Source organism: Ursus arctos, unplaced genomic scaffold, assembly GCF_023065955.2.
Source record: "Ursus arctos isolate Adak ecotype North America unplaced genomic scaffold, UrsArc2.0 scaffold_31, whole genome shotgun sequence".
Classification (NCBI taxonomy): domain Eukaryota; kingdom Metazoa; phylum Chordata; class Mammalia; order Carnivora; family Ursidae; genus Ursus; species Ursus arctos.
Genome location: NW_026622997.1, coordinates 14090612 through 14116949, shown reverse-complemented (window position 1 = coordinate 14116949; position 26338 = coordinate 14090612). Strand labels below are relative to the sequence as shown.

The following is a 26338-nucleotide window of genomic DNA, read 5'->3' as shown; positions in this document are numbered from 1 at the left end:
CAGGTGAATGGGCCTACATAAAGCACTATCTGCTGATAGGATGGGTTTGAAGATGTTGGGTCCGGGTCTTCTATTGGGTGGTTTGAGGGTGCGATTATGTTGTCTTGCCTTACATTGTTGCTTCAGTCCTGGGCTCTACAATCACTTCTCCTTCCTCATTATACCTTTCAGAGTTCTCCCTTGGCTGCCTTTTACATTATTTCTGGACTTTATAGTTACACATAGAAGGAAGGAGAAGGGAGAAATGAGTCTAAGCCATCTGATCCTAACCAGAAGCCCCTTGTTGTTGTATGGGGTCCCACCGCATTTTAAATGTTTCTTGGCATTTCTTTTAGGGCTTGAAAAATATGGAAGTGGAAAAAGTTTTTTAATTGTGGTAAAATAAAGACAACATGAAATTTACCATTTTAACCGTTTACAAAGTGTATACTTCCGTGACATTTGGTACATTCACATTGTTCTTCAACCACCACCACCATCCGTCTCTAGAACTTTGTCATCTTCCAAAACTGACACTCTGTACCCATTAAACACTAACTCCCCATTTCCTCCTCCTCACAGCCCTCGGCAACCACCATACTGCTTTCTGAATTTGACTATTATAGGTCCCTCATATAAGTAGAATTATACAGTATCTATTTTTTTGTGACTGGTTAAAATCACTTAGCATCATGTCCCCACAGAAAGGGATAAAATTTGAATTAGCGAAATGTTTTAAAACTTTGGGAAGAAGGGTTTTCAATTAGTAGCTAATTCAAGACTTTGAAACCTGTAAAGGCTGATCTGTAGTATGAACTCAACAATGTAGCTCTCCCTATTATTTTCTTCAGTATTTTGTTATTCCTTTCCTCCCTAGCATGAACAACCAGAACTCACCGGGGGTTGAGTCACAGTTCTGTTTTTGTTCCTTTTTTTGTGACAAGTAACCATAATCTCTGTCTACCACCAGAAATGCACCAGAAAAGAAATCAATAGAGATAATCCAGACCCGTGCAAATTCAGTGGGGGAAGTAGAGCCTCAATATGGGGGTCAGGCTTAAATTCAGACCTTGATCCTCATCATTTAATGTCTTTTGTCAAGTTCCTTAAACTGAATCTTGTTTCTTCACCAAAAAGGGGAGGTAACAGGCCCTATTTGAGGATTATTGATAATTTATGTAGAGTTTTATGACGCCTGGGTGGCTCAGTTGGTTAAGCATCTGACTCTTGATTTCAGCTCAGGTCATAAGCTCAGGGTTATGAGATTGAGCCCCACATTGGGCTCTGCACTGGGCATAGAGCCTGCTTAAGATTCTCTCTCTCTTCCTCTCCCTCTGCCTTTCCCACCCTGTGTGCACTTGGGCTCTCTCTCTCTTGAAAAAAAAAAAGAGTTATACATATAATAGGTGCTCACTAAATCACTCCTGTGTTACTGAGTTGCTTTCCATAATATTAGATACATCCTTGGGTATGTTTTTATCCTGCCTAATTGTGGTATTGGGCAATGATTCTCTCGATCCTTACCTGTTATTTTCTTTTAACACAAGGACTTAGTGGGCAAAATAATTTATTATTCTAAATAGCTTTGAATATTCTAAATTCAGTGAAAGTGTTAATTGATGATAACCAAGGAAAGCTCATGACAAACATAATAAAATTTCTGAATTCTTTCGTTGCGCTTAAGATGGAGAGTTTAATATTTTTAAGAATAAGGAAAATAGATGCTTTCATGAAAAAGACTTTCATAAAAGGGTAAAGTCTTCTTAAGGATGGCAGAAATGGGTGATGCTTAAAAATTATTCTTAGAATAACCAAATGTATTCCTGCTCTTACATTACAGTCATATTTTATTAGGCAAGGCATGCATGCATGAATTTATTTTTATCCTGCAAACGCAAAAATACTCAGAGATTTCTGTTGGATTGATATCATGGCAGAAATATTTGCAGTTCTATGCCAGCAATAAGGTTCATCAAATAGCTTGAATTAAATAAGTAGCATATACAAGTCTGGTTTTATAAACTGAAAAATACTGTAGAAAGCATAATGTGTTATTACCAATCAACTAACTGCTGAGATTCATGAGTAGTACCCCAGTGTCACATGGGTTGAAGTCCCATGTGGACAGACTGTGGTTTAATGGTCTGAACAGAAGTGAAAGTAGGGATGGTTTTGTTGCAATTCTGCCACCAATAATATTAAAACGTCCTTAAATATGAAACCATTAAGCTTCTTTAGACTTCTAAGAAAACAATTCATAAAATATGCCCTTTACCTATTACCAAGCACTTTGGACTTTGGAGGGAATAATTGTGGCCAAATCTAAGCTCCAATTTTATGATATTTGCCCCTTGACCACAGTTATATTTAAAGATCACTTGGTTCATTTGTTCTTCCTGTGAGGAAAAAATAAGAGAATTTCTGGTTTCTTCATGTTATGAAAAACCTTTATCTATTTACATTTGCAGTGTCCGAGAAGTTAGTGTTTACAGGTTGAAACCATGCTGCCAGCTAAGAATGGTGTCAATCATTACCTGAATTTATGTAATTTCTAGTTTGTTCACTGTATCCTCAAATAGATAGTGGGCCATCTCTTTAAAAGCGGTTAAAACATTTCTTCTTTCTTTCTTTCTTTCTTTCTTTCTTTCTTTTTTAAAGATTTTATTTATTTATTTGACACAGAGAGAGAGACAGCCAGCGAGAGAGGGAACACAAGCAGGGGGAGTGGGAGAGGAAGAAGCAGGCTCCCAGTGGAGCAGGGAGCCCGATGCAGGGCTCGATCCCAGAACTTTGGGATCAGGCCTTGAGCAGAAGGCAGATGCTTAACAAGTGAGCCACCCAGGCTCCCCTAAAACATTTTTTTCTTAACTAGAAACTAGATATTAAAAAATCACATTCCAAAAATTTGAGGCATCTATTTCTGATGTGGATAAGCAATGCTAAGACTTTGGTCTGTAGCTGCAGCCAGGGTCACTGCAATATGTCATTGGGAATTCATACTTTGGTGCTTATTTTGGCCTTTAAACTGTTCATTTGTACTGTGAACTAGATTATATACTTTTAACTGTCAGTTAGCTGAATGCATTTCAAGTCAATTTACTAAAATAGTCACTGTTAAGCGGTATATTTGGGCAGAGTTGACACCTTTGACATTTTCTAAAATGGCAAAAATAACTGTATTTAAGGGTATGATTTATGAATGTCGTGTGCCTACAGAACTTCCATATGATTATGGTTTTCACGTAAGCTGCTGGGACTCTCTCCACAAGCTGCTGAAAGAGCAAGTAATTAGTGCTGTGTGATCAGATATTTAACACAGACAGACACATGTACAGAAACACAAAAAACCCCAGTATCAGTCCAAAACCTACGCTCTTGTTGCTTCCTAGAATCTCCTTTGTCTAACGAGAGCATGGTTGAGGCCACAGCAGAGGCAGTGGAAGTGAGGGAGAAAGGGTAAGATCGATAGTGTAGAACTACCTTTATGAAACACATATGCTTTGGTATAAATAAGGAAAGCAACTTGCAATGATTAAAAAGTATTTCCAATCCTTAGTTGTCTTCTAGATTGCTGGCCTCTATTAAAAACTTCTTAAAATAATAGATAGCTTTAATTCTTCAAGCAAAAGAAAAATTATATCATCTTAAAGATTTTCTATATTTATTACATAGATGTGACTTGACTATGAGGAAAAAAAGAGCAAAATCTCTTGTATTGCAAGTTTTAAATGTACCAGGCTAAGGTTTACTTAATTAGAACCTCGAGGCAATAAAGGAGCCCTTTTTAAAATTCTGTGATTCTTAATATGCTAAATAATGCAAAGCTTCGACTCTTCAAGCATGAGACACACATCTGGCAGCTTAACATTTAAATTACAGGGGGAAAAATTCCTCACTTCAGTAGTAATTTTCTCAAGGAAAAGAATAGAAAATGTATTACAACTAAATTTAATTTCTTTTAGATTTTCATCCTGTCTAATTGCAGACATCTTTCTAGGTTCTTCATATTTATATTTTTTACACATATTTCCTGTACATTTTATTAATGTTTAATTTAGATGCTTCTCACTGTTAGAGCTCTTGAGAAATTGTGGTGTATTTTTCTTAGTAAAATGTTTTGAGAAATCTATCTGATCTCAAGTAATAAAGACAATGGTCTAGAAATAAAGGGAAATGGAATTTCAGAGACACACAAAAATATTACTGACAAAAAGGCAACATTTTTCAGTTAGTTCCACTTTCAAGCTTTAATTTTTTTTTTTTTTCAGTATTAATGTTTGCTCTGTTTTGTCATTTTCTGGCTGTTTTCATGCAAAAGTTATTATAAGCAGCATTCTTTCTTTGTATTTCTCCAAAGGATAGTGTCAGATCCTTGATTAATTTTACAAAGGTCATTTGGAAAAACCATTAAAAATATGCCAAGTAAAAAAGATTAGCACAACACAGGGAAAACACTTTTATAAACATATGCATTTATATATAGATAGGGTATGGCAACAGTTTTGACAAGTGTTTTCCTTGTGCACCTCATACATTATTAAAAATATGACTTCCATTTATTTTTTCTAGGTGATCCCAGCTGACACATTCCAAAGGCATCAGCAGGTTACTCTTATTTGTAAACATTTTTTTTCCTTTTCTCAATATAAGAGGATCTGATAATTAATTGAGTAGTAGTTCCATAAAATAAAGTGAACTTGTGAAATAATTAACCTATATTTGTATTACTAATGCATAAACATGGGTGGTAGTTAGCTCACGAAAAATGATTGTATCCATTTATACTTTTTAATTAAAAACTTAAACAATATTGCAATATCCAATTTTAGCTATGAGAGAGTAGCTGGTATCAGACCAGCTCTTCTGCTATAATCAACTATTATACTGGAGAGAATGTATGAAGCAATGTTCTGGGCACTGGCCATCAGGAAACACCAGACTTCCTGATCCTTAAGAGAAGTTTTGAGGTAAACCCTGGCTCTCTACCTGGCCACAATATTCTGACTGTAGAGCAGTAAAGTGGAATCCTAGCAGAGAGTCTCACTGAGCTAAGGAGACAAGGCTTCACATTCAGGCAGTTGAAGCAGCTGGGGTCTGCAGAGTAGAAAACAGAGCAGAGATATGCAGAAGGAAGCCCAGAAGTCTGTATTGTTAGGTGAGCCTGAAAATAGAACAGAGATACTAGAGCTGAAACAGAGATGAAGTTCAAACCCGAAAGGCATGTTAATAACTCATTATCAATATGACAGCAAAGTAAGATGCCCAAGGTCTATATATTAGGAATAGAGAACATTTACAATTACATCAAAAAGAGTAAAATACCCAGGAATAAACTTAACCAAAGAGGAGAAAGACCTATACTCTGAAAGCTATAAAACATTGCTGAAAGAAATGGAAGATGACAGAAACAAATGAAAAGATATTCCATGCTCATGGATTGGAAGAATTAATATTGTTGAAATGTCCATATTACCCAAAGCAATCTACAGATTCAATGCAATCGCTATCAAAATACCAATAACATGTTTTTGCAAAACTAAAACTAACAATACTAAAATCTGTATGGAACGACAGAAGACCCTGAATAGCCAAAGCATTCCCAAGAACAAGGCTGTAGGTATCACAATTGCAGCAAGATATACTACAAAGCTGTAGTAATCAAAACAGTATGGTATTGGCACAAGGATAGACACATAGATTAATGGAACAGGATAGAATCTCCCAAAATAAACCCACATTTATGAGGTCAATTAATCTATGACAGAAGAGGGAAGAATATACAATGGTGAAAAGATTCTACTCAGTAAATGGTGTGGGAAAACTGGACAGCTACATGGAAAAGAATGAAACTGAACTACTTTCTATCACCATACACAAAAATAAACTCAAAATGGATTAAAGACCTCATGATGAGTTCTGAAACCATAAAAATCTTAGAAGAGAACACAGTCAGTAATTTCTCTGACACCAGCCATAGAAACATTTTTCTAAATATGCCTCCTAAAGGAAAGGAAACAAGCACAAAAATAAACTATTGGGACTACATCAAAATAAGCTTTTGCACTGCAAAGGAAACCACCAACAAAATAAAAAGACAACCTAGATGTTTGAAGATGTTTACAAATGATGTATCCAATACAGGTTAATATCCAATATATATAAAGAACTTCTACAAGAGGGGGATGGAAACGATGGTGGAGGAGTAAGGGACCCTATTTCAACTGGTCCCCTGAATTTAGCTGGGTATCTACCAAACCATTCTGAACACCCACGAAATCAGCCTAAGATGTAAGAATATATATCTGGATCTCTACAAAAAGAATATCTCTGACGATCTCAGGGGATGAAGTGGGGAGCCATGATTCTGTGTGCGGATATCAGAAGACAAACAGAAGAGGCAGGGAGCCGCCATAAGCTGGCACTGGGAAGGTGATATAACACTGGAGCACAAAACCATCCTGCACTAGGGACCAGGCACAGACTCGCAGACCAGTAGCAGTGGGGAAAGGACTTTAGTGCAGCCCCAGACAGGATCCAGGATCTGTGTGTTCACGTGCATGCAAACTGAGGGCAGCCCGTGGTTATAGAAGCACAAAGAGCAGAGATGGGCCCGGCCTTGCATTCCACCACAGGGAGTGTTGCTGTGGGGTGCACAACTGAGGAGGCTGCGGTTTTTAGCAGGGCTGACAGAAATGGAGAGAGTATGGCCTGGAGAGCTCAGTGAAGAGCAGACTGAGATTTCTCTGTTCTGAGACAGAGGTTTGGATGTGGTCACTTCTGCTCTTTCAGAAGAGATGCAGAAAGCCACCAAGAAAAGCCGCCAGAGAACAAAAGCCCCCAAAAACCAGTTCTCACTGAATCCACCCCTCCAACAGGGGCAGGGCAACTCTGTCCAAGCAGGGTTGCCTAAGTGACAGCAGAGCAAGCCCCTCCCCCAGAAGACAGACTGAAAGAACAAGAGGCCCAGAACCCTAAGTCCCTATAAAACAGGTGCATCTTGCTTGGGCCATGTTTAATACTTTGGACTCTGTACATTCCCTCAACCACTCCCCAACAGAATGACTAAGAGGAGGAACCCCCAACAAAGAAAAGAATCAGAGACTGTGGCTTCTGCCACAGACCTAATGGACATGGATATAAGCAAGATGTCAGAAATAGACTTCAGAGTAACAGTTATGATGTTGATATCTAGGCTTGAGAAAAATATTAGCAACAATTTAGAATCTCTAAGGGCAGAAATGAAATCTAATCAGGCCAAACTTTAAAATGCTATGAATGAACTGCAGTCTAAACTGGATCCTCTGACTGCCAGGGTAAACAAGGCAGAAGAATGAATTAGTGAGCTTGAAGATAAGATGATAGAAAAGAAGTTAACCGAGGAGGCTGGGAAAAACAAATTAAAGCCCAAGGGATCAGACTGAAAGAGATTAATGACACCATGAAACGTTCCAATGTCAGAATACTGGGATCCCTGATGGGGTGGAGAGAGAGAGAGAGAGGTCTAGAAGATATATTTGAGCAAATTGTAGCTGAGAACTTCCCTGATCTGGGGAAGGAAACAAACATTCGTGTCCACGAGGCAGAGAGGACCCCTCCCAAGATCAAAGAGAACAGACTGATGCCCTGACATATAATAGTACAATCTGCAAATTTTAGATCCAAGGAAACAATCTTGAAAGTAGCTAGGGGGAAGAGATTTCTTATGTACAGAGGGAGGAACATCAGAATAAGGTCAGACCTGTCCACAGAAACCTGGCAAGCCAAAATGGGCTGGCAAGACATATTCAGGGTAGTAAATGAGAGGAACATGCAGCCAAGGATACTTTATCCAGCAAGGCTGTCATTCAGAAAGGATGGAGAGACAAGGAGCTTCCAAGACTGGCAGAAACTGAAAGAATATGTGACCACTAATTCAGCCCTGTAAGAAATATTAAGGGGGGGGTGTCATTCTATAAAAGAAGAAAGACCCCAGGAGTAATATAGACAAGAAATTTACAGAGACAATCCATAGAAACAGGAACTGTACAGACAATAGGATGGCAATAAATACATATCTTTCAATAGTCACTCTCAATGTGAACGGCCTAAATGCTCCCATGAATGGCATAGGGTTGCAGATTGGATACAAAGACAGGACCCATCTATGTGCTGTCTACAGGAGACTCACTTTGAACCTAAAGACACCTCCAGACTGAAAGTGAGGGGATGGAAAACTATTTTTCATGCCAATGGACATCAAAAGAAAGCTGGGGCAGCAATTCTTATATCAGAAAAATCAGAATTTAAGCCAAAGGCTGTATTAAGAGATCCAGAGGGACACTATATCATCCTTAAAGGGTCTATCCAACAAGAAAATCTAACAACCGTAAGTATCTATGCTCCCAAAATGGGAGCAGCCAACTACATATGCCAACTGTTAACCAAAATAATCAGATCGACAATAATACATTAATAGTAGGAGATTTTAACATTTCACTCTTAGCATTGGATAGATCATCTAAGCAGAAGATCAACAAAGAAACAAGAGCTTTGAATGACACACTGGACCAGATGGACCTCCTAGATATATACAGAACATTCCACCCTTAAACAACAGAATACTCATTCTTCTCAAAAGCATACAGAACTCTCTCCAGAATAGACCACATACTGGGTCACAAATCAGATCTCAACTGATCCCAAAAGATTAAGATTATTCCCTGCATATTCTCAGACCTCAATGCTTTGAAACTGGAACTCAATCACAAGAAAAAATTTGGAAGGAATTCAAACACTTGGAAACTAAAGACCATCCTGCTTAAAAATGTTTGGGTTAACCAGCAAATTAAAAAAGAACTTAAACAATTCATGGAAAACAATGAGAACAAAAACACATTGGTCCAAAACCTATGGGATACTGCAAAGGCGGTCTTAAGGGTGAAATACATAGCCATCCAAGCCTCACTGGGAAAAAAAAAAAAAAAGAAAGAAAGAAAAAAAAAAAGAAAAAGAGAAAGAAAAATCCCGAATACACAAGCTAACTTTATACCTTAAAGAACTGGAGAAAGAACAACAAATAAAGCCTAAGTCAAGCAGGAGAAGAGAAATAATAAAGATTAGAGCAGAGATCAATGAATTAGAAACCAGAAACACAGTAGAGCAGATCAATGAAATCAGAAGCTGGTTCTTTAAAGAATTAATAAGATCAATAAACCACTGGCCAGACTTATCCAAAAGAAAAGAGAAAGGACCCAAATTAATAAAATTATGAATAAAAGGGGAGCGATCACGACTAACACCAAGGAAATAGAAACAATCATTAGAAATTATTATCAACAACTATATGCAAATAAATTATGCACCTGGAAGAAATGGATGCCTTCCTGGAAACCTATAAACTGCCAAGACTGAAACAGGAAGAAATTGACAACCTAAATAGACCAATAACTAGTAACAAAATTGAAGCAGTGATCAAAAGCCTCCCAAAAAACAAGAGTCCAGTGCCTGATGGATTCCCAGGGGAATTTTACCAAACATTTAAAGAAGAAATAATACTTATTCTCCTGAAGCTGTTTCAAAAAATAGAAACAGAAGGAAAACTTCCAGTTCGTTCTATGAAGCCAGCATTACCTTGATCTCAAAACCAGGCAAAGACCTAATCAAAAAGGAGAATTACAGACCAATATTCCTGACAAATACAGATGTCAAAATTCTCAACAAGATCATAGCCAATAGGATCCAACAGTACATTAAAAGGATTATCTATCATGACCAGGTGGGGTTTATTCTTGGGATGCAAGGGTTGGTTCAACATTAGCAAATCAATCAATGTGATAGAACACATTAATTAGAGCAGAGGCAAGAACCATATGATCCTCTCAATTGATGCCGAAAAAGCATTTGACAAAATACAGCATCCTTTTCTGATTAAAACTCTACAGAGTATAGGGATAAAGGGAATATTCTTTAAATTCAGAAAAACCATCTGTGAAAAGTCCACAGTGAATAACATTCTCAATGGGGAAAAGCTCTCAGCTTTTCCCTTAATTTCAGGAACATGGCAAGGATGTCACTATTGTTCAACATAGTACTAGAAGTCCTAGCATCAGCAATCAGACAACAAAAAGAAATAAAAGGTATTCAAATTGGCAAAGAAGAAGTCAAACTCTCTCTTTTTACAGATGACATGATGCTTTATGTGGAAAATCCAAAAGACTACACCCCAAAATTACTAGAACTCATACAGCAATTCAGTAATGTGGCAGGATACAAAATCAATGCACAGAAATCAGCTGCATTTCTGTACACTAACAATGTAACTGTAGAAAGAGAAATTAGGTTAATGATGCCATTTACAATACCACCAAAACCCATAAGATACCTTGGAATAAACCTAACCAAAGTAGTAAAGGATCTATACTCTAGAAACTACAGAACACTTATGGAAGAAATTGAAGAAGACACAAAAAGATAGAAAAACATTCCAAGCTCATGGATTGGAAGAATAAATATTGTTAAAATGTCTATGCTGCACAGAGAAATTTATACTTTCAGTGCCATCCCAATCAAAATACCACTAGCATTTTTCAAAGAGCTGGAACAAACAATCCTAAAATTTGTATAGATCCAGAAAAGACCCTGAATCGCCAAGGAAATGTCAAAAAAGAAAAACAAAGCTGGGGGCATCATGTTGCCTGACTTCAAGCTATATTACAATGCTGTGATCACCAAGATAGCATGGTACTGGCACAAAAACAGACACATAGTTCAATGGAACAGAATAGAGAGCCCAGATATGGACCCTCAACTCTATGGTCAACTAATCTTCGACAAAGCAGGAAAAAATATCCAGTGGAAAAAAGACAGTCTCTTCAGTAAATGGTGCTGGGAAAATTGGACAGCCATATACAGAAGAATGAAATTTGACCATTCTTTTACACCATACACAAAGATAAACTCTAAATGGATGAAAGACCTCAATGTGAGACAGAAATCCATCAAAATCCTAGAGGAGAACATAGGCAGTAACCTCTTCAACATCGGCCACAGTAACTTCTTTGGGACACATCTCCAGAGGCAAGGGAAACAAAAGCGAATATGAACTTTTGGGACTTCATCAAGATAAAAAGCTTCTGCACAACAAAGGAAACAGTCAACAAAACAAAGAGGCAACCCACGGAATGGGAGAAGATATTTGCAAATGACACTACAGATAAAGGGCTGATATCCAAGACCTATAAAGAACTTCTCCAACTCAACACCCAAAAAACAAATAATCAAGTCAAAAAGTGGACAGAAGACACAACCCATCACTTCTTCAAAGAAGACATACGAATAGCTAACAGACACATGAAAAAGTGTTCAACATCTTTAGCCATCGGGGAAATTCAAATCAAAACCACATTGAGATGCCATCTTACACCAGTTAGAATGGCAAAAATTGACAAGGCAGGAAACAACAAATGTTGGAGAGGAGGTAAAGAAAGGGGAACCCTCTTACACTGTTGGTGGGAATGCAAGCTGGTATAGCCACCTTGGAAAACAGATTGGAGATCCCTCAAGATGTTAAAAATAGAGCTACCTTATGGCCCAGCAAATGCACTACTAGGTATTTACCCCAAAGATACAGATGTAGTGAAAAGAAGGGGCATATGCCCCCTAATGTTCAAAGCAGCAATGTCCACAATAGCCAAATTGTGGAAGGAGCTGAGATGCCCTTCAACAGATGAATGGATGAAGAAGATGTGGTCCATATATATACAGTGGAATATTACTTAGCCTTCAGAAAGGATGAATACCCACCATTTGCATCAACATGGTTGGAACTGGAGGGGATTATGCTAAGTGAAAGAAGTCAAATAGAGAAAGACAATTATTACATGGTTTCACTTATATGTGGAACATAAGGAATAGCATGGAGGACATTAGGAGAAGGAAGGGAAAAATGAAGGGTGAGGGGAATCAGACAGATAGATGAACCATGGGAGACTATGGATTCCGGGAAACAAACTGAGAGTTTCAGAGAGGAGGGGGCTGGGGGGATGGGTTAGTCCAGTGACAGGTGTTAAGGAAGGCGTTTGATGTTGAACAGTGGGTGTTATAAGCAAACAATGAATCATGGAACACCACAACAAAAACTAATGAGGTACTGTGTGTGTGTGTGTGTATATATATATATATATATATATATATATATATATACACACACAACACCAAAAACACAAACAATCTGATTAAAAGATGACCGGCACAGACATTTTTCCAGAGAAGAGAGATGGCCAACAGCCACATGAAGAGATGCTCAACATCACTAACCATCAGGGAAATGCAAATCAAAACCACAATAAGGGGGCGCCTGGGTGGCGCAATCGTTAAGCGTCTGCCTTTGGCTCAGGGCATGATCCCGGCATTCTGGGATCGAGCCCCACATCAGGCTCCTCTGCTAGGAGTCTGCTTCTTCCTCTCCCACTCCCCCTGCTTGTGTTCCCTCTCTCGCTGGCTGTCTCTCTCTGTCAAATAAATAAATAAAATCTTAAAAAAAAAACCACACAATAAGATATCACCTTATACCAGTTAGAATGGCTACCATCAAGAAAACAAGAAACAACAAGTGTTGGTGAGCACATGGAAATAGGTACTCTTGCACACTGTTGGTGAGAATGTCAATTGGTACGGCTATTGTGGAGAACAGTATGGAGGGTCCTCAAAAAATTAAAAATAGAAACACCATATGATCCAACAATTCCACTACTGGGTATTTACCTAAACATAATAAAAACACTAGTTCTAAAAGATATATGAACCCTTATGTTTATTGTAGCATTATTATTTTTAAAGATTTTATTTATTTATATGTCAGAGAGAGAGTGAGAGAGAGCGAGCATGCACACATAAGCAGGAGTACTGGCAGGAAGAAGGAGAAGCAGGCTCCCCACTGAGCAAGGATCCCAATGCAGGACTCAATCCCAGGACCCTGGGATCATGACCTGAGCCAAAGAAAGATGCTTAACCAACTGAGCCACCCAGATGTCCCTATTATAACATTATTTACAATAGTCAAGATAGGGGAAGCAACCCAAGTGTCCACTGATAGATGAATGGATAAAGAAGATATATATAGGATGAGATCTTGCCATTTGTGATAACATGGATAGACCTAGAGGGTATTATGTTAAATGAAACAAGTCAGACTGAGAAAGACAAATACCATATGATTCCACTCATTTGTGGAATCTAAAAAGCAAAACGAATGAATAAGCAAACAGAAAACAGAATCCAACCTATAAATACAGAGAATAAACTAATGGTTGCCAGAGTTGGGGGGCATGGGGGAATTAGCAAAACAGGTGAAAGGGAGTGGGAGATACAGGCTTCCAGTTAAGGAATAAATAAGTCATAGGAATAAAAGGCACAGTATTGAGAATATAGTCAATGATATTGTGATAGCCTTGCATGGTGACAGATGGTAGCTACACTTGGGGTGGGCATAACACAATGTACAGAGAAGTGAATCATTATGTTATACATCTGAAACTAATGCAGAATTGTGTGTCAACTATACTCAATTAAAATATATATATATATATTTAAAAAAATACTCTGAGGGGCATACTGTAAATCTGACTGAAGAAAAGCCTAAAACCATGCTTCAGCAAGATCACAGAGAAGTTAGGGTTTTGAGGTTGAGTTCTAATAAGTTAGAGTGGCTTGGAAACCCTTGCTTTTTTACAGATAGGTTGTAACTAAATGTAAATTCAAACCTACACAAGTTTAATGGGATTTGCCAGTAATTGAACTGTTCACTAAAAAAAAACCAAAAAACAAAACAAAACAAACCAACCAACCAAACAAACAAAACCAAAAAGAAAACAACACTTTTCCAAGGACGATAACAGAATGTGAAGTTTTCTCTAGTGCACATTATATAATCTACAATTACTAGATATGCAAAGAAAAAAATATATAAATCTTAGACAAGGAAAGTAGTGAATAAGAATAACCCCAAGATGATTCAGATATTAAATTTAGCAGGAAAAGCCATGAAAACATTCATTATAAATATGTTCATAAATTTCAAGAAATCACTTTCTAATAAGTAAAGGACAAAATGGTCTTAATGAATGGTTAGACCATCCCAACAGAGACATGGAAATTATAATCGATATAACCAAAGGAAGTTATGGAATTAAAAATCCAAGAATTAGAATAAATTAACCAATGCGAAGTACAAAAAAGAAAAAGCTGAGAGAGAAAAGGAGAGACTCAAGAGACCTATGGAGAAATATCACATGGTTTTAATACATATAAGGGGAATCTTAGAAGGAAAAAAAGGGTCATACAATGGAAGAGATATGTATTAAAAGAGTAATGACTGAAAATTTCCCAAACGTGATTGAATACATTAACTTATAGGTTGAATACCCTCAGTGAACCTCCAAAAAATAAATGAAAGGGAAACTTGTATTAAGAATATCATAGTTGGGGTGCCTGACTGGCTTAGTAGGTAGAGCCTGAGACTCTTGATCTTGGGGTTATAGGTTCAAGCCCCGTATTGGGTGTAGAGATTACTTAAAAAAGTAAAATCTTAAAAAAAAAAATAATATCATAGTCAAACTGAAGAACATCAAACTAAAAGTGAAAATTTTGAAAAGAGACAGAAGAAAAAAAGAAAAACATTGTATGCAAGGGAACAATGATATGAATAATGGCCAGCATTGCCATCAGAAACAATGGAGACTAGAAATCAATGCAATGACATATTTAAAGTGCTGAGGAAAGAAATGTCAATCCAGAATTCTGTAACTAGCAAAAATTTCCTTCAAAAATTGAGGTCGATATGAAGACATTTTCATGAAAGAAAGCTGAAAAAATATTTCTCCAGCAGACCAGCACTTATAAACAAACAAACAAGCTAGAGAATGTTCTTTATGTTGGAGGAAAATGTTACAAGATGATTTAAACTGGAGAATAACGAAGTCTCAGAAATTGCAAATCCAGAGATAAATACTAAAGACTCATTTATCTAATAATTTTCTTAAAATGTAACTATTTAAACAAAATAAAATGGCATTGTGAGGTGAGGTTGTAAACCATGTACTGATAAAAAACATGGTAACAGTAGCTCAAAGGATTAGGGGGTGGGACCTTTAATCATATTGTTGTGAGTTTATCATATTTATGAAGTGAGAGGTGTGAAGTGACAATGGGAATGCTGGGTGTGAAGCGTGAAATTCTGTCATATTGACCATAAGTAGATGTGGATAATTTTTAAATTCATGCTATTAATCCTAGATCAAATAGTAAAACAACCTCAAAGATGCAGAAATAATAGAAAATAATAGAGGAAAGAAGAGGAAAAACAGAGAAAATAAGATATAATATAAAAAACATATGTAAGTAACCCAAAAGTAGGCAAGGGAGGCTCAACAGAAAGACGAAGAAGAAAAAGGCACAAAACAAAAAGCGAACAGCAAGATGGTAGACAAACTCAACCATATAAACAATTGCGTAAAATGTTCAAGGCTAAATAATTAAATTAAAAAGCAGGGACTGAAATCTAAAAGAAAAAGCAAGACTCCACTGTATGCTGTCCACGAGAGAGGCCCTGTAAATCTGAAGATGAAAGGACAAAAATATGTACCATGCTATACCTAGGGAAACTGGTGCGGCCACATTAATATTTCATATTAGAAATCTGAGAGTAGTCTTTGAGACAAATATGAAAGGGGCAATTTATTAGGAAGATACAACAATCCTAAATATCCTCCTAATGACAGAGATTAAATATTCCTGAAATATCCTGAAACCATAAAACTAAAAATATACAGGCGGTGAGCTCTTTGGCATTGCTCTCCATGATGACTTTCGGATTTGGTACCAAAAGCAAAGGAAACAAAAGCAAAACAAATGAACAAAGAAACCAAGAACAGCACAACAAAGGAAACCACCCATGAAATGAAATGAAGACAATCTACCAAATGGGAGAAAATATTTCAAATGATATATTTGATAGGGGATTATATCCGAAATATATAAATAACTTATACAACTCAATAACCAAAAAATAAATAAATAAATCAAACAATCTGATTAAGAAATGGGCAAAGAATCCGAATAGACGTTTTCCAAGGTAGGTATAGAGATGGCCATCAGGTACATAAAAAGATGCAAAGATGCCCAATATCACTAATCATGAAGAAAATACAAAGGGACAAAAAAGAAATCAAGAAGGATACATAAGATCTGAATGACACTATGAACCAGCTTGATCAAATTGATATTTACATAACTCTTCATCTAAAAACAGCAACATACACCTCCCTTTCAAGGAAATACAGAATGTTTGCAAGATAGATCATATATTGGTTAATAAATTAGAACTTAGTGCATTTTAAAAGATTTAAATAATACAGCATATGTTTCTCTGAATTAATGGAGAAAGATTAAATGTCTCCTTTTGTAAATCAGGAATGAGGCAAGGATGTCTCATCTCATCACTTTATATCCTGGAGGTTCTAGCCAGCGCCACAAAACTTCTAGAAGAACACATAGGAGAAATCTTTATAATTTTGTCCTTAGACACAGAAATTACTTACTTTAAGAGAAAAACAAACACATTGGATTTCAACAAAATTAAGCTTTTCCTAGTCAAGTTGCCGTTAGGAAAAAATAAAAGACAAGGTATAAACTGAAGGAAAACAAATGTAATACCCACGTCTAAAAATGGTTTGTATCCAGAATATATAGAGAACTTTTACAATTCACTGGTAAGAAGAAAAACAGCTCACTTTTAAAAAATTACAATACTTAGAAGTTTCATAGAAGGATATATGAAATGCGCAATTAGTTCATAAAGAATCTAGTCATCAGGAAGTGCAAATTGAAACTATGTGTTACCATGTCACCATCACTAATATGCTAAAATTAAAGCAAAACAAAACAAAACAAAAAACAACGAACACCACCAAGTGTTGATGGTGACTTGGAGGAAACTTTTAAACATTGCTGGTAGGAGTATAAAATGGTACAGCCGCTTTGGAAAACTGGCAGTTTTTTGTTAAATGAAATAGATACTTATCAAAGACCCAGTGATTCTACTCCTATGTATGTTCCAAATAAAATGAACACATGTCCACAAAGAGACTTCAACATGAGTGTTCATAGCAGCACACTCACAACAGTCAAAAATCCGAAGGCAAATATACATCATTAGATGAATTAATAAATAAATTGCAGTGCAGTCACAAAAAGTGATGAGTATCAAAATACTGTTTTGCGTGGAAGAAGCCAGGCACAAAAGAGTAAATACCGTATTATTACACTTGTATGAAATTTTATAACAGGATTCTAATCTGTAGTGGTAGAAATCAGATAACGGGTTGCCAGTGGTTGCCAGGAGCAAGTGGGTGTGTGTGCGTGTGTTTGTGCGTGTGTGTATGTTGGGAACGGGGGATTGACTGCAAAGGATATGGAAGAATTTCGGGGGTGATGCTAAATGCTTTATATTTTACTTATGGTGGGAGTTACATGGGTGCATATATTTGTCAAAACTCATTAACTTAGAATATATACATTTTATCATATATAAATTATCACTCAGACCTTTTTTTTTTTTTGAAACCAGGAAGGTCACTTTATTTATTTATTTATTTTATATAATTTTGTATTATATTATGTTAGTCACCATACAGTACCTCCCTGGTTTTTGATGTAAAGTTCCATGATTCATTAGTTGTGTATAACACCCAGTGCACCATGCAATATGTGCCCTCCTTACTACCCATCACCGGCCTATCCCATTCCCCCACCCCCCTCCCCTCTGAGGCCCTTTGATTTTAAAAGTAATAGTACTGGATTCAGATATTCTGGATTTAGCCAGGGAGAATACAGTGTGTGTGGCAGCACAATTGCCAGGAATATCATCATCTGATTCAAGTGTTGAAGTCTGCAAGGAGTAGGGTGGTCCTTGTTTTTGCCTTTTATTTTTTTATTTTTTATTTTTTTCCTAAAAGTTATTTTTATTTAAAAAATTTTTTATTTAAATTCAATTTAGTTAACATATTATTAGTTTCAGGGGTAGAGTTTAGTGATCCATCAGTTGCATACAACACCCAGTGCCCAACATCAAGTGCCCTCTTTAATGCCCATCACCCAGTTACCTGATTCCCCCACTTCCCTCCCCTCCAGCAACCCTCAGTTTGTTTCCTACTGTTCAGCATCTCTTATGGTTTTCCTCCCTCCCTGTTTTTATCTTATTTTATTTTTCTTTCACCATAAACATAGCATGCAGAGTTAGAGCAATGAGGTGAGTACCTGTACGAAGGGAGTGTGTGGTGAGCGCATCATTCCTCCCTTGGTCTTACTAGCACTCTGCCTCCAGTCTGAAATCACTGGTTCATATGCTTTATCTGGGCTAGTAATAAAAAAAAGGTGTTTTGAACATCTCTTACAGGCTTCACCCTGATTGCAGTTTCCTTCAGCCCGGCCCTAAATATTGAGAAGGGAGGGCAGAACTTGGGTACATTCTCTTCTCAGTATTATGCTTCTACACCTTCTCTCCATCTTGTGAATCATGGTTATTGACTCCTTCAGGATCTAATCAGGGACAGGCCAGAGCCGGACAGCAGAGAGAGCTTATTTCTCTGCTGCTGTCAAATGGTAGAAGTTGTTAGGTTTTTAAAAGCTGACCTCTTCTCTCATGGGACACTTTTATGCTTTCTTTGGACATATACTTTCATATCTTTCCCTTTGCCAGGCATCTCTCACTTTGTGCTGATTTTTACCACTCCTTTATTAGAACCAGACACTTTGTGGTACCCTTATAACTTTGTCCTTTTTGTATACGCCTGTACTACAGAGAAAGAAAGTAAGCATAACTGAATGGAGAACATACATTAAGGGAGGAAGGGCCAAGAGAAACGAACCTCATCCCAAGTGAATCAACAATACAAAGAAAAGGAAAGGAGGAAGTAGAAAAGTAAAGTGAATAAAAAAGAAATAAAAGATATAATATTTCTAATAATCTGATAATTCCCCCAGTAAAAGATAATGTCAAACTAAGTTAGAAAGAAAACCCACAGCTTACAGTAAACATGCTTAAAGAAATGTTGAATACCTATGGATGAACGGATACCAGAAAATTAGAACAAAACTAAAGCTGTCCCAGGAAGCAACGTCCACATCAGGCAGTTGGTATTTAAGATTTAATCAGGTCTAAACAGTAAGAAAAGGACATTTGATAATGAGAAAAGGTATAATTTATGAAAAAGGTATAATATGACACAACTTATATGCATCGAATTACACAACAGCTGAATATAAAGCCTAACCTAACCTTGTTAGGTTTTATATATGAGACAGACATATACAAAATACAATAATAGAGGCCATTCTCTCTGATCATAATCTAAGAATATTATAAATTAATAATTCAGAGGTGATCTGCTGGCAAGGATTTAGAAAAATAGATTTTTTAATATGTTGCTTATGGAAATATATATATATATATATATTTTATTTAAATATATATGTGTACTTACATATGTACATAAATATGTATGTAAGTTTTTTGGAAAGCAACCAGACAACATCTATTAACATTTAAAATATGTCAACTCATTGACCCAGCAATCTCACCCTGGAAACCCGTCCACAGGAGTAAAAGCACTAATATGGCTAGATACAAGTACATGGATTTTATTGTAGCATTCTTCCTGATAAGAATATAAAAATGAAGAAAAATGAACGTCATCAGTAGGGAATGGTCAAATAAATCATGCTACATTTGCAGTATAATATACTACACAGCCATTCACCATAATAAATTAGAGCTATAGTTATTGACTCAAAGGGAATTCCATCAGACATTGTTGAGTGAAAAGGGTATAGGCAGGTATGTGCACTATGTAATCTCCTTTTTTGTGTAACAGTGAAAAATACCCCATCAGTGTGTGTATCCATATGTTCACACATGTGTGTGCATGTATATATCTGGTGAAATGATCATGGAGAAAATAGAATGGGTCCTGTGGAGCAGGTGGAATGGAGAGGTGTTGGGGAATATGGATGGAAGATAAGGAGGATAAAGGGGGAAAATTCATTTTAAGTAAAATACAGTTCGATATGTATTTTATTACCATAGAGATGACCATGATTTCTTATATGAGAAAAAAAACAGTTGTGAACAAAAGTACAGGCGTAATTCTGTTTCAGTTAAGAGTTACCACTTCTCTGTGATCTGTCTGTCCATTTGCCTATACATGTGCATTTGGGGAGTGAAGAAGGTGGAAGTCAGGTTTAAGGTTGAAAAGAGGAAGGAATGGCTATAAAATCTTCTTAAGGTCAAAGACAAAGTGACAAATGATTGGCTGTGAGTCACAGTAGGGAAAGAAAACTCATGGACGAGATTTTTGAGTCCGGGTGGCTTGGCAAAGTAGTGAAAAGGAATGGTAAATAAGGGTAAGGAGTCCTTTAAGAGGAATGAAGTTTGGTTTTATTTACATGTCTAGCCCTGGGGTATAAGGAGGACTTCCGGTGTCATGGCTGCTCACCTGAATGGTGGTGGGGGAAGTATGAAAGAAAATCATGCAAGAACCTCATGAGTTCTTTATTTACTTATAGTTTGTTTCTGTACACTTCATTTGACTATCTAGTGTGGACAAATTTTGTAAGCTTATAAGCAAAAAGAGAAACAGTAAAGGAAAAGCACTGATACTCATGATTATATAAGATTGAAAACCACATCTTACACACACACACACACACACACACACACACACCTCTCTCAAAGAAATTAGAAGGCAAACTGCAAACAGAAAAATATTTTGAACCTGTGTGCCAGGCAAACAGTTAACATCTTTGATATGGAAAGATAAAAATCTTACATAAAATGTTAAATATTGCAACTGAAAGAAATTGGGGAAATGGCAACTTACAACATAAAAAGCATATGTGCTCAGCAAACATAAAAGTGTTCACATTTTTTAGAATTACAGGATTGCAAATTAAAATAACAATGAAATGTTATAATTTTGTCTACCAAGGAGGCCAAACTGAAAAATACAGTGAGAGTCAGTTTTGCCAAGCATGTGGGAAAATTGGATACTCTCATACATTGCTGATGGCAGATTGAATTTTGATAGTTCTTTTTGTGAATCCTAAGTGTTTGATTTGGTATTCCTGATCTTAGATACTCATTTGTGAAAATAAGCACAGATAAATATTAAGATTTTTTTGGTGAAATTTGTTCAATATGATGTAAATGCCCAACTAAAGGGGGCTGGTTAAGTAAAAAAAAATGATATAGCATCAGTCAGTGATTAAAAATCAGACTTTGAGGAATATTTAATAACGAAACAATGTAAGTATAAGAAAGGATGAAAACTGCATATACAGTATGATCATAATTTGATAAGAATTGTATTATGTATACATTTATATAATGTATAATAGTTGTTACATAAGGTATATAATTACATGAAGTGTATGTAATTACATGAAGTATACATTAATAATTATCTAATGTATATGTATTTACTATATACATTTTTATAAATAAGAAGGTAGGTTTTGGAGCAGAGAACATTTTACATAAGAACAAAACAAATGTTAAAGAGTTTCAGAAGACTATCTCTTTGGTTGGGACTTTATTATCTGGACACGCACAGCACTACTTTTTAACATAAAGCAATATAAATTCCATTATGCCAGAGATGGTTCCTGGTAGGAAGGATTTCTAACATGATTCCCCAACGATGTCCAAGCCCTCATCTCTGGAAGCACCATGAGAGAGAGGATCTTGGTGCACCTGATCTAATCACATGAACCTTTAAAGGACAGAACTTTCTTAGGCTGGTAAGCAGAAGAGAAGGCAGAAGGAAAAGTTGGAGAGATACAAAGTGTCAGGTTGCATCTTGCGTTTGCTGGCTGAAAGGGGACTGCAAGGAAAGCAGGAGAAGGAAATGAATTCTGCCAACAACCAGCTAGCTCGGAAGAGGATCCTAAGACCCAGATGAGAACTGCAGCCTTGACTGATACATTGACTTCGGCCTGGTAAGACTTGGAAGAAGTGGAACCAGCTGTACCATGCTTGCCCAGACTTCTGACCCGCAAAATACTTCAATGAATATTAAGTTGCTAAGTTGGTAGAAATGTGTTCCAGTAGCAATAAAAAATAAACATATCATTCAATGTTTAAACAATGAGCGTAAGTAGAAAATGGGGTTTGGTTCTCACCTAAGATGTAAAAGAACGGTTAAGTGCATGGGCTTTGAGGTCAAATAGAACTGGGCCTAAATTTCAGATTTTTTTACTGGTTAGCTGTCTGATTTGCACAAGTTCTTTGATCTCTCTGAGTCTCAATTTCCAAGTCTGTCAAATGAGGTAACGACAGCCCTTTTAACAGTTTGTTTTGTGTGAGTATGTGTAGTAAACAATATAATATATATGAAGTTGTGTGAAAACACTACAAATTCATTCCATTATTATTTCATATTTGTTATTCCACCCACCAGCTATGCACTGTGAATTTAAATTTTATGTCTTTTAAAAGAATGGTATATTTAAAATGTAATTCCACTTTTTTCCCTTCTACTCTCTTTCTTATCTTGATTTTGACCATATCAACCTCACCATCAATGAATTTTGTGTTAGACTCAAGGAAGCTCTTTTAACAGTCTACAGGACTCTCATCTCAGTAGACTAAAGTGCCAGGCTTCTTGCACAAGGGGCACCTGACCCATCAGACTCTCCCTGAAGAAAGACATTTGTTGGTATCTGCCTTCAGTTTGGCAACGTGGACTGGAAGCAGAGTTAGAAAATATGAAACCATTGCTGTTCAAAATGCATGAGCCACATAGACTTCGACTGGGGAGAAGAGGCTGGCTGGGTCATCTTTAGGGAGAAAAAGTTTCCTAAAGCATGCAGACATGGAGACCATGTCCTAAAACTTTTACACTGTGGAAATCTTATTTAAAAAAAATGTCCACAAGAGCAATTCCAAAGAGCCAGGGGATGATAATATTTGATCCCTGGAGAGGGAGAAGAGGACAAGCGGTAAGACTTTGGCTGCTCATGGTATATGATACTTAAAAAAAAAAAGATGTTGGGTCAACCTTATGAGATTGATTAATTGATTGATTGAAAATTTAAGAAACAGTATTGGTGCATCTGAGTGGCTCAGTCGGTTAAGTGTCTGCCTTCGGCTCAGGTCATGATCCCAGACCCTGGGATGGAGCTCCGGCATCAGGCCCTCTGCCGCTCCCCCTGCTTGTGCTCTCTAGCTCTCTCTCATTTGCTCTCTCTCTCTCTCTCAAATGTAAACGACAACAAAAAAGAAAGAAACAGTATTGAAGGTACAGTATTTCAGGCCCCGTGCTAGACACTGCAGAAGAAACAAGGTGAACAAGACACATTGTCTGCAAAGAGATTTTTTTTTTTCTTTTTTTGCGAAGTGTTTTTGATCTAGAGCAGTGGTCCTCAAGCGGATGCCTTGTTCCCCAGGGGACATTGGGCAATGCCTGGAGACATTTTTGGTTGTCAAAAATGTGGAGAGGGGTGGAGAGGTGGAAGCTACTGCTGGCATCTAGTGGGTAGAGGCCAGAAATGCTGCTAAACATTTTATAAAACACGGCAGCCCCCAGAACAAAGAATTATCCAATCCAAAATATCAATAGTGCTGGGACTGAGAAACTGTGTTATAAAATAAATCACGTACCACATGGAGAAGATGGCTCAGGTGGAAAATACTGGGCACAGACAGAGAACAGACTTTTCTAGTCTCAAAGTATTGGAACATTGGTATGAGCAGAGGAGTTTCTTTGAAAACTCGATCCCAGAAAAATAGCTGATAATGGAGAATCCTACCCGGATGTGGGTAAGAAAGCAGATCAGACACAGCTGCTACTTGTAAATTGCATCCCTGTGGCGTAGCCATTGGTAGAGTTCTACTTGAAGTTCATACATTGACCGAATTAAAATTGTGGAGGATAGAACATCTTAGAGCCTCTTTCTCACAATTCTTTATTTTACCCCCATTTGTCAGGCTTTACATAAACTCTTAGATTACAGTAGTATAAGCTTGCATATCCTCTGAGGTGAATATCTATACTATATTTTTCCACCTTTTGTTTTTAACCCTAGGAAGCATTTCTAATAAAATTGGTCTCTGCCTTATGGACTGTGATCTCAATCTCTTAAAAGAAGACCATGAATTACACAAGAAGGTAAGATGAAAGCTGGAGACGTTGGCTTTGGAAAGACCATGAAAACGGCAGCCCCTGATTATTAACTATGATTTCTTAAAATCTATTTACAGGTAGAAAGTAATTTGGTCTTCAAAGCAGGTTTTGAAGTGTGGAACACACTAAAGCAGCTGACGTTTGTGAAATCAGTAATGCCAATAAATTTTTATTACATCCGAATCAGACTTCTTTAAGCTGTTGAAGACTTTAGTTAAATTAATCAGTCTACAAGGCTCTTTCCAGCTTGGGCAGGGTGATTAGAAAATGTGCTGATTGTACTGTGTTTTATTTGGCATGATCGTGGCTGCCAGGAAGTCTGTCCAGAAACTGTCTTGATAAATTTATATAAATTACATAGCCTGGCTTTTCAAATGTTGGCTAAATTAATTTTACCAGCATTACTGAACCCAGTTTTTAGGTAGTCAGCCATTTGCAAAATCTATATCTACGTAAAGCAAGTGACTTTGGGTTTTAAGTATTCAGAAAATTTGGCCTGGCTAGAAAATTGAAGTGAAAGGATTGTCTTCCAATCCCTGCCTTCACCCAGACAAGTTACTTGAATCGTTAATTTTTCACTTTCCTGACTAAATAGATACAGGTATATAGAACTAATGTTTTTTAAAGATTTTCTTTTATTTATTTGAGAGACAGAGATTGATAGCAGGAGCTGGGGTGGGGGAAAGGGCAGAGAGAGAAACAGACTCCCTGCTGAGGAGGAAGCCTAACATGGGGCTTGATCCTAGGACTCCGGGATCATGACCTGAGCCAAAGGCAGACACTTAACCGACTGAGCCACCCAGGCGCCCCTAGAACCAACATTTTGCCTTACACTCAGGATGGACTTTAAAGTCAGTCTTGTTTTTATCTCTAAATAGTGGGCCACCATATACTCAAATAAATGACTAAGTTTTTAATGTCTAGATGACCACTACAGCATTCACAATGGTTATGTTTCTATCACAGTTCATATTAAAAAAGGAAACTTAGGAATCAAAAGTTTAGTGAAATTTGTAACGATGACATTTGAATTCGGTATTTACTGAGTGCTTGGATATGACTAGGTTCCAGGAAATGTTCTCAGTCCTCTGCATCAAATGACTCATCTTGTTCCCACAGCCAACTAATGGGACAGAGACTACCATTATCATCATTTTCCCTATTTTACAGGGGAGACAAATAAGGCATGGGAGGTGGAGTGAGTTAGCCAAGATAACGTTGCTAATAAGTGCATAGCTGGGCTTTGAATCTAGAAACTGTTTCTAGACTCTCTATTTGTATTCATCATGAAATAATACTTCAAAATAGTTGTGAATTATTTTCTCCTTTTAGGTAGGTACACATCATGTTCTACTTCTTGGGTCGTATACCTTAATTTAAAAGCTACGATAAGGAAACAAAGAACAACTAACTTGCTAGGAAGGAAAAAAGCTCATGTCCTTTTATACGTATTACATATGAAGTACTATTATGTATTAGGTACTTTTTTAAAAAAGATTTATTTATTTATTTTAGAGGGAGAGGGAGTGAATCCTCAAGGAGGGCCCCACTGAGCACGGTTCCCAATGCAGGGCTCGATCTCACAACCCTGAGATCATGACCTGAGCCGAAATTAAGAGCCAGAGGTTTAACTGACTGGGCCACTCAGGTGCCCCAGGTATTATGTAATTTTATGTATACTCTTTGGGACATTGAAGAAAGGGTATGCACATGAGACTTCCAGGATATCGTGGCTCTAATATTAGTCTTCCAAGTACTTTTGTGAATTTTCATACTAATTGTTGAATTTAAACTTTGAGGTTAGAAAAGGCTGAAATAGGTAAGGTGAGAAAGAATACAATCATCCAGAAAAGCTAAAATTCTTCCCTATATTTTCTGGGTTTACATGTTCAATTAAGGAATTCTTTTTCACTCTATTTTTAATATTATATTTAAAAAATTGTGAGTCAATTGCTTGGGATATTATGCTCTTCCCTGGGGGTCAGCCGCTTTGGGAAGGTGTCTTAACTGAATTGCTTTAGGAAGAAACTTGTTCTTATTGGGAATACGTCTCAGTGAAGTCAGTGCTGTGAAAAGAGAGCCGGACACACACCCATCACCCAGAATCAAGTGACTGAGTGCTGTGGACAGGGGCGGTTATACCA

At 37.0% G+C, this 26338-nt stretch overlaps 1 protein-coding gene across 1 annotated transcript in view; it reads left to right on the top strand.

The window, feature by feature from the left end:
* The window catches only part of LOC113264239 (uncharacterized), a gene marked incomplete at its 5' end in the record, with an annotated part of 288777 nt that overhangs the window by 121814 nt on the left and 140625 nt on the right, over positions 1-26338 (top strand). Inside the window, one exon of the mRNA XM_057304793.1 lies at positions 24097-24179. Within this exon, the coding sequence (XP_057160776.1) occupies positions 24097-24179 (83 nt within the window). The remainder of the gene's footprint in view (positions 1-24096; positions 24180-26338) is intronic.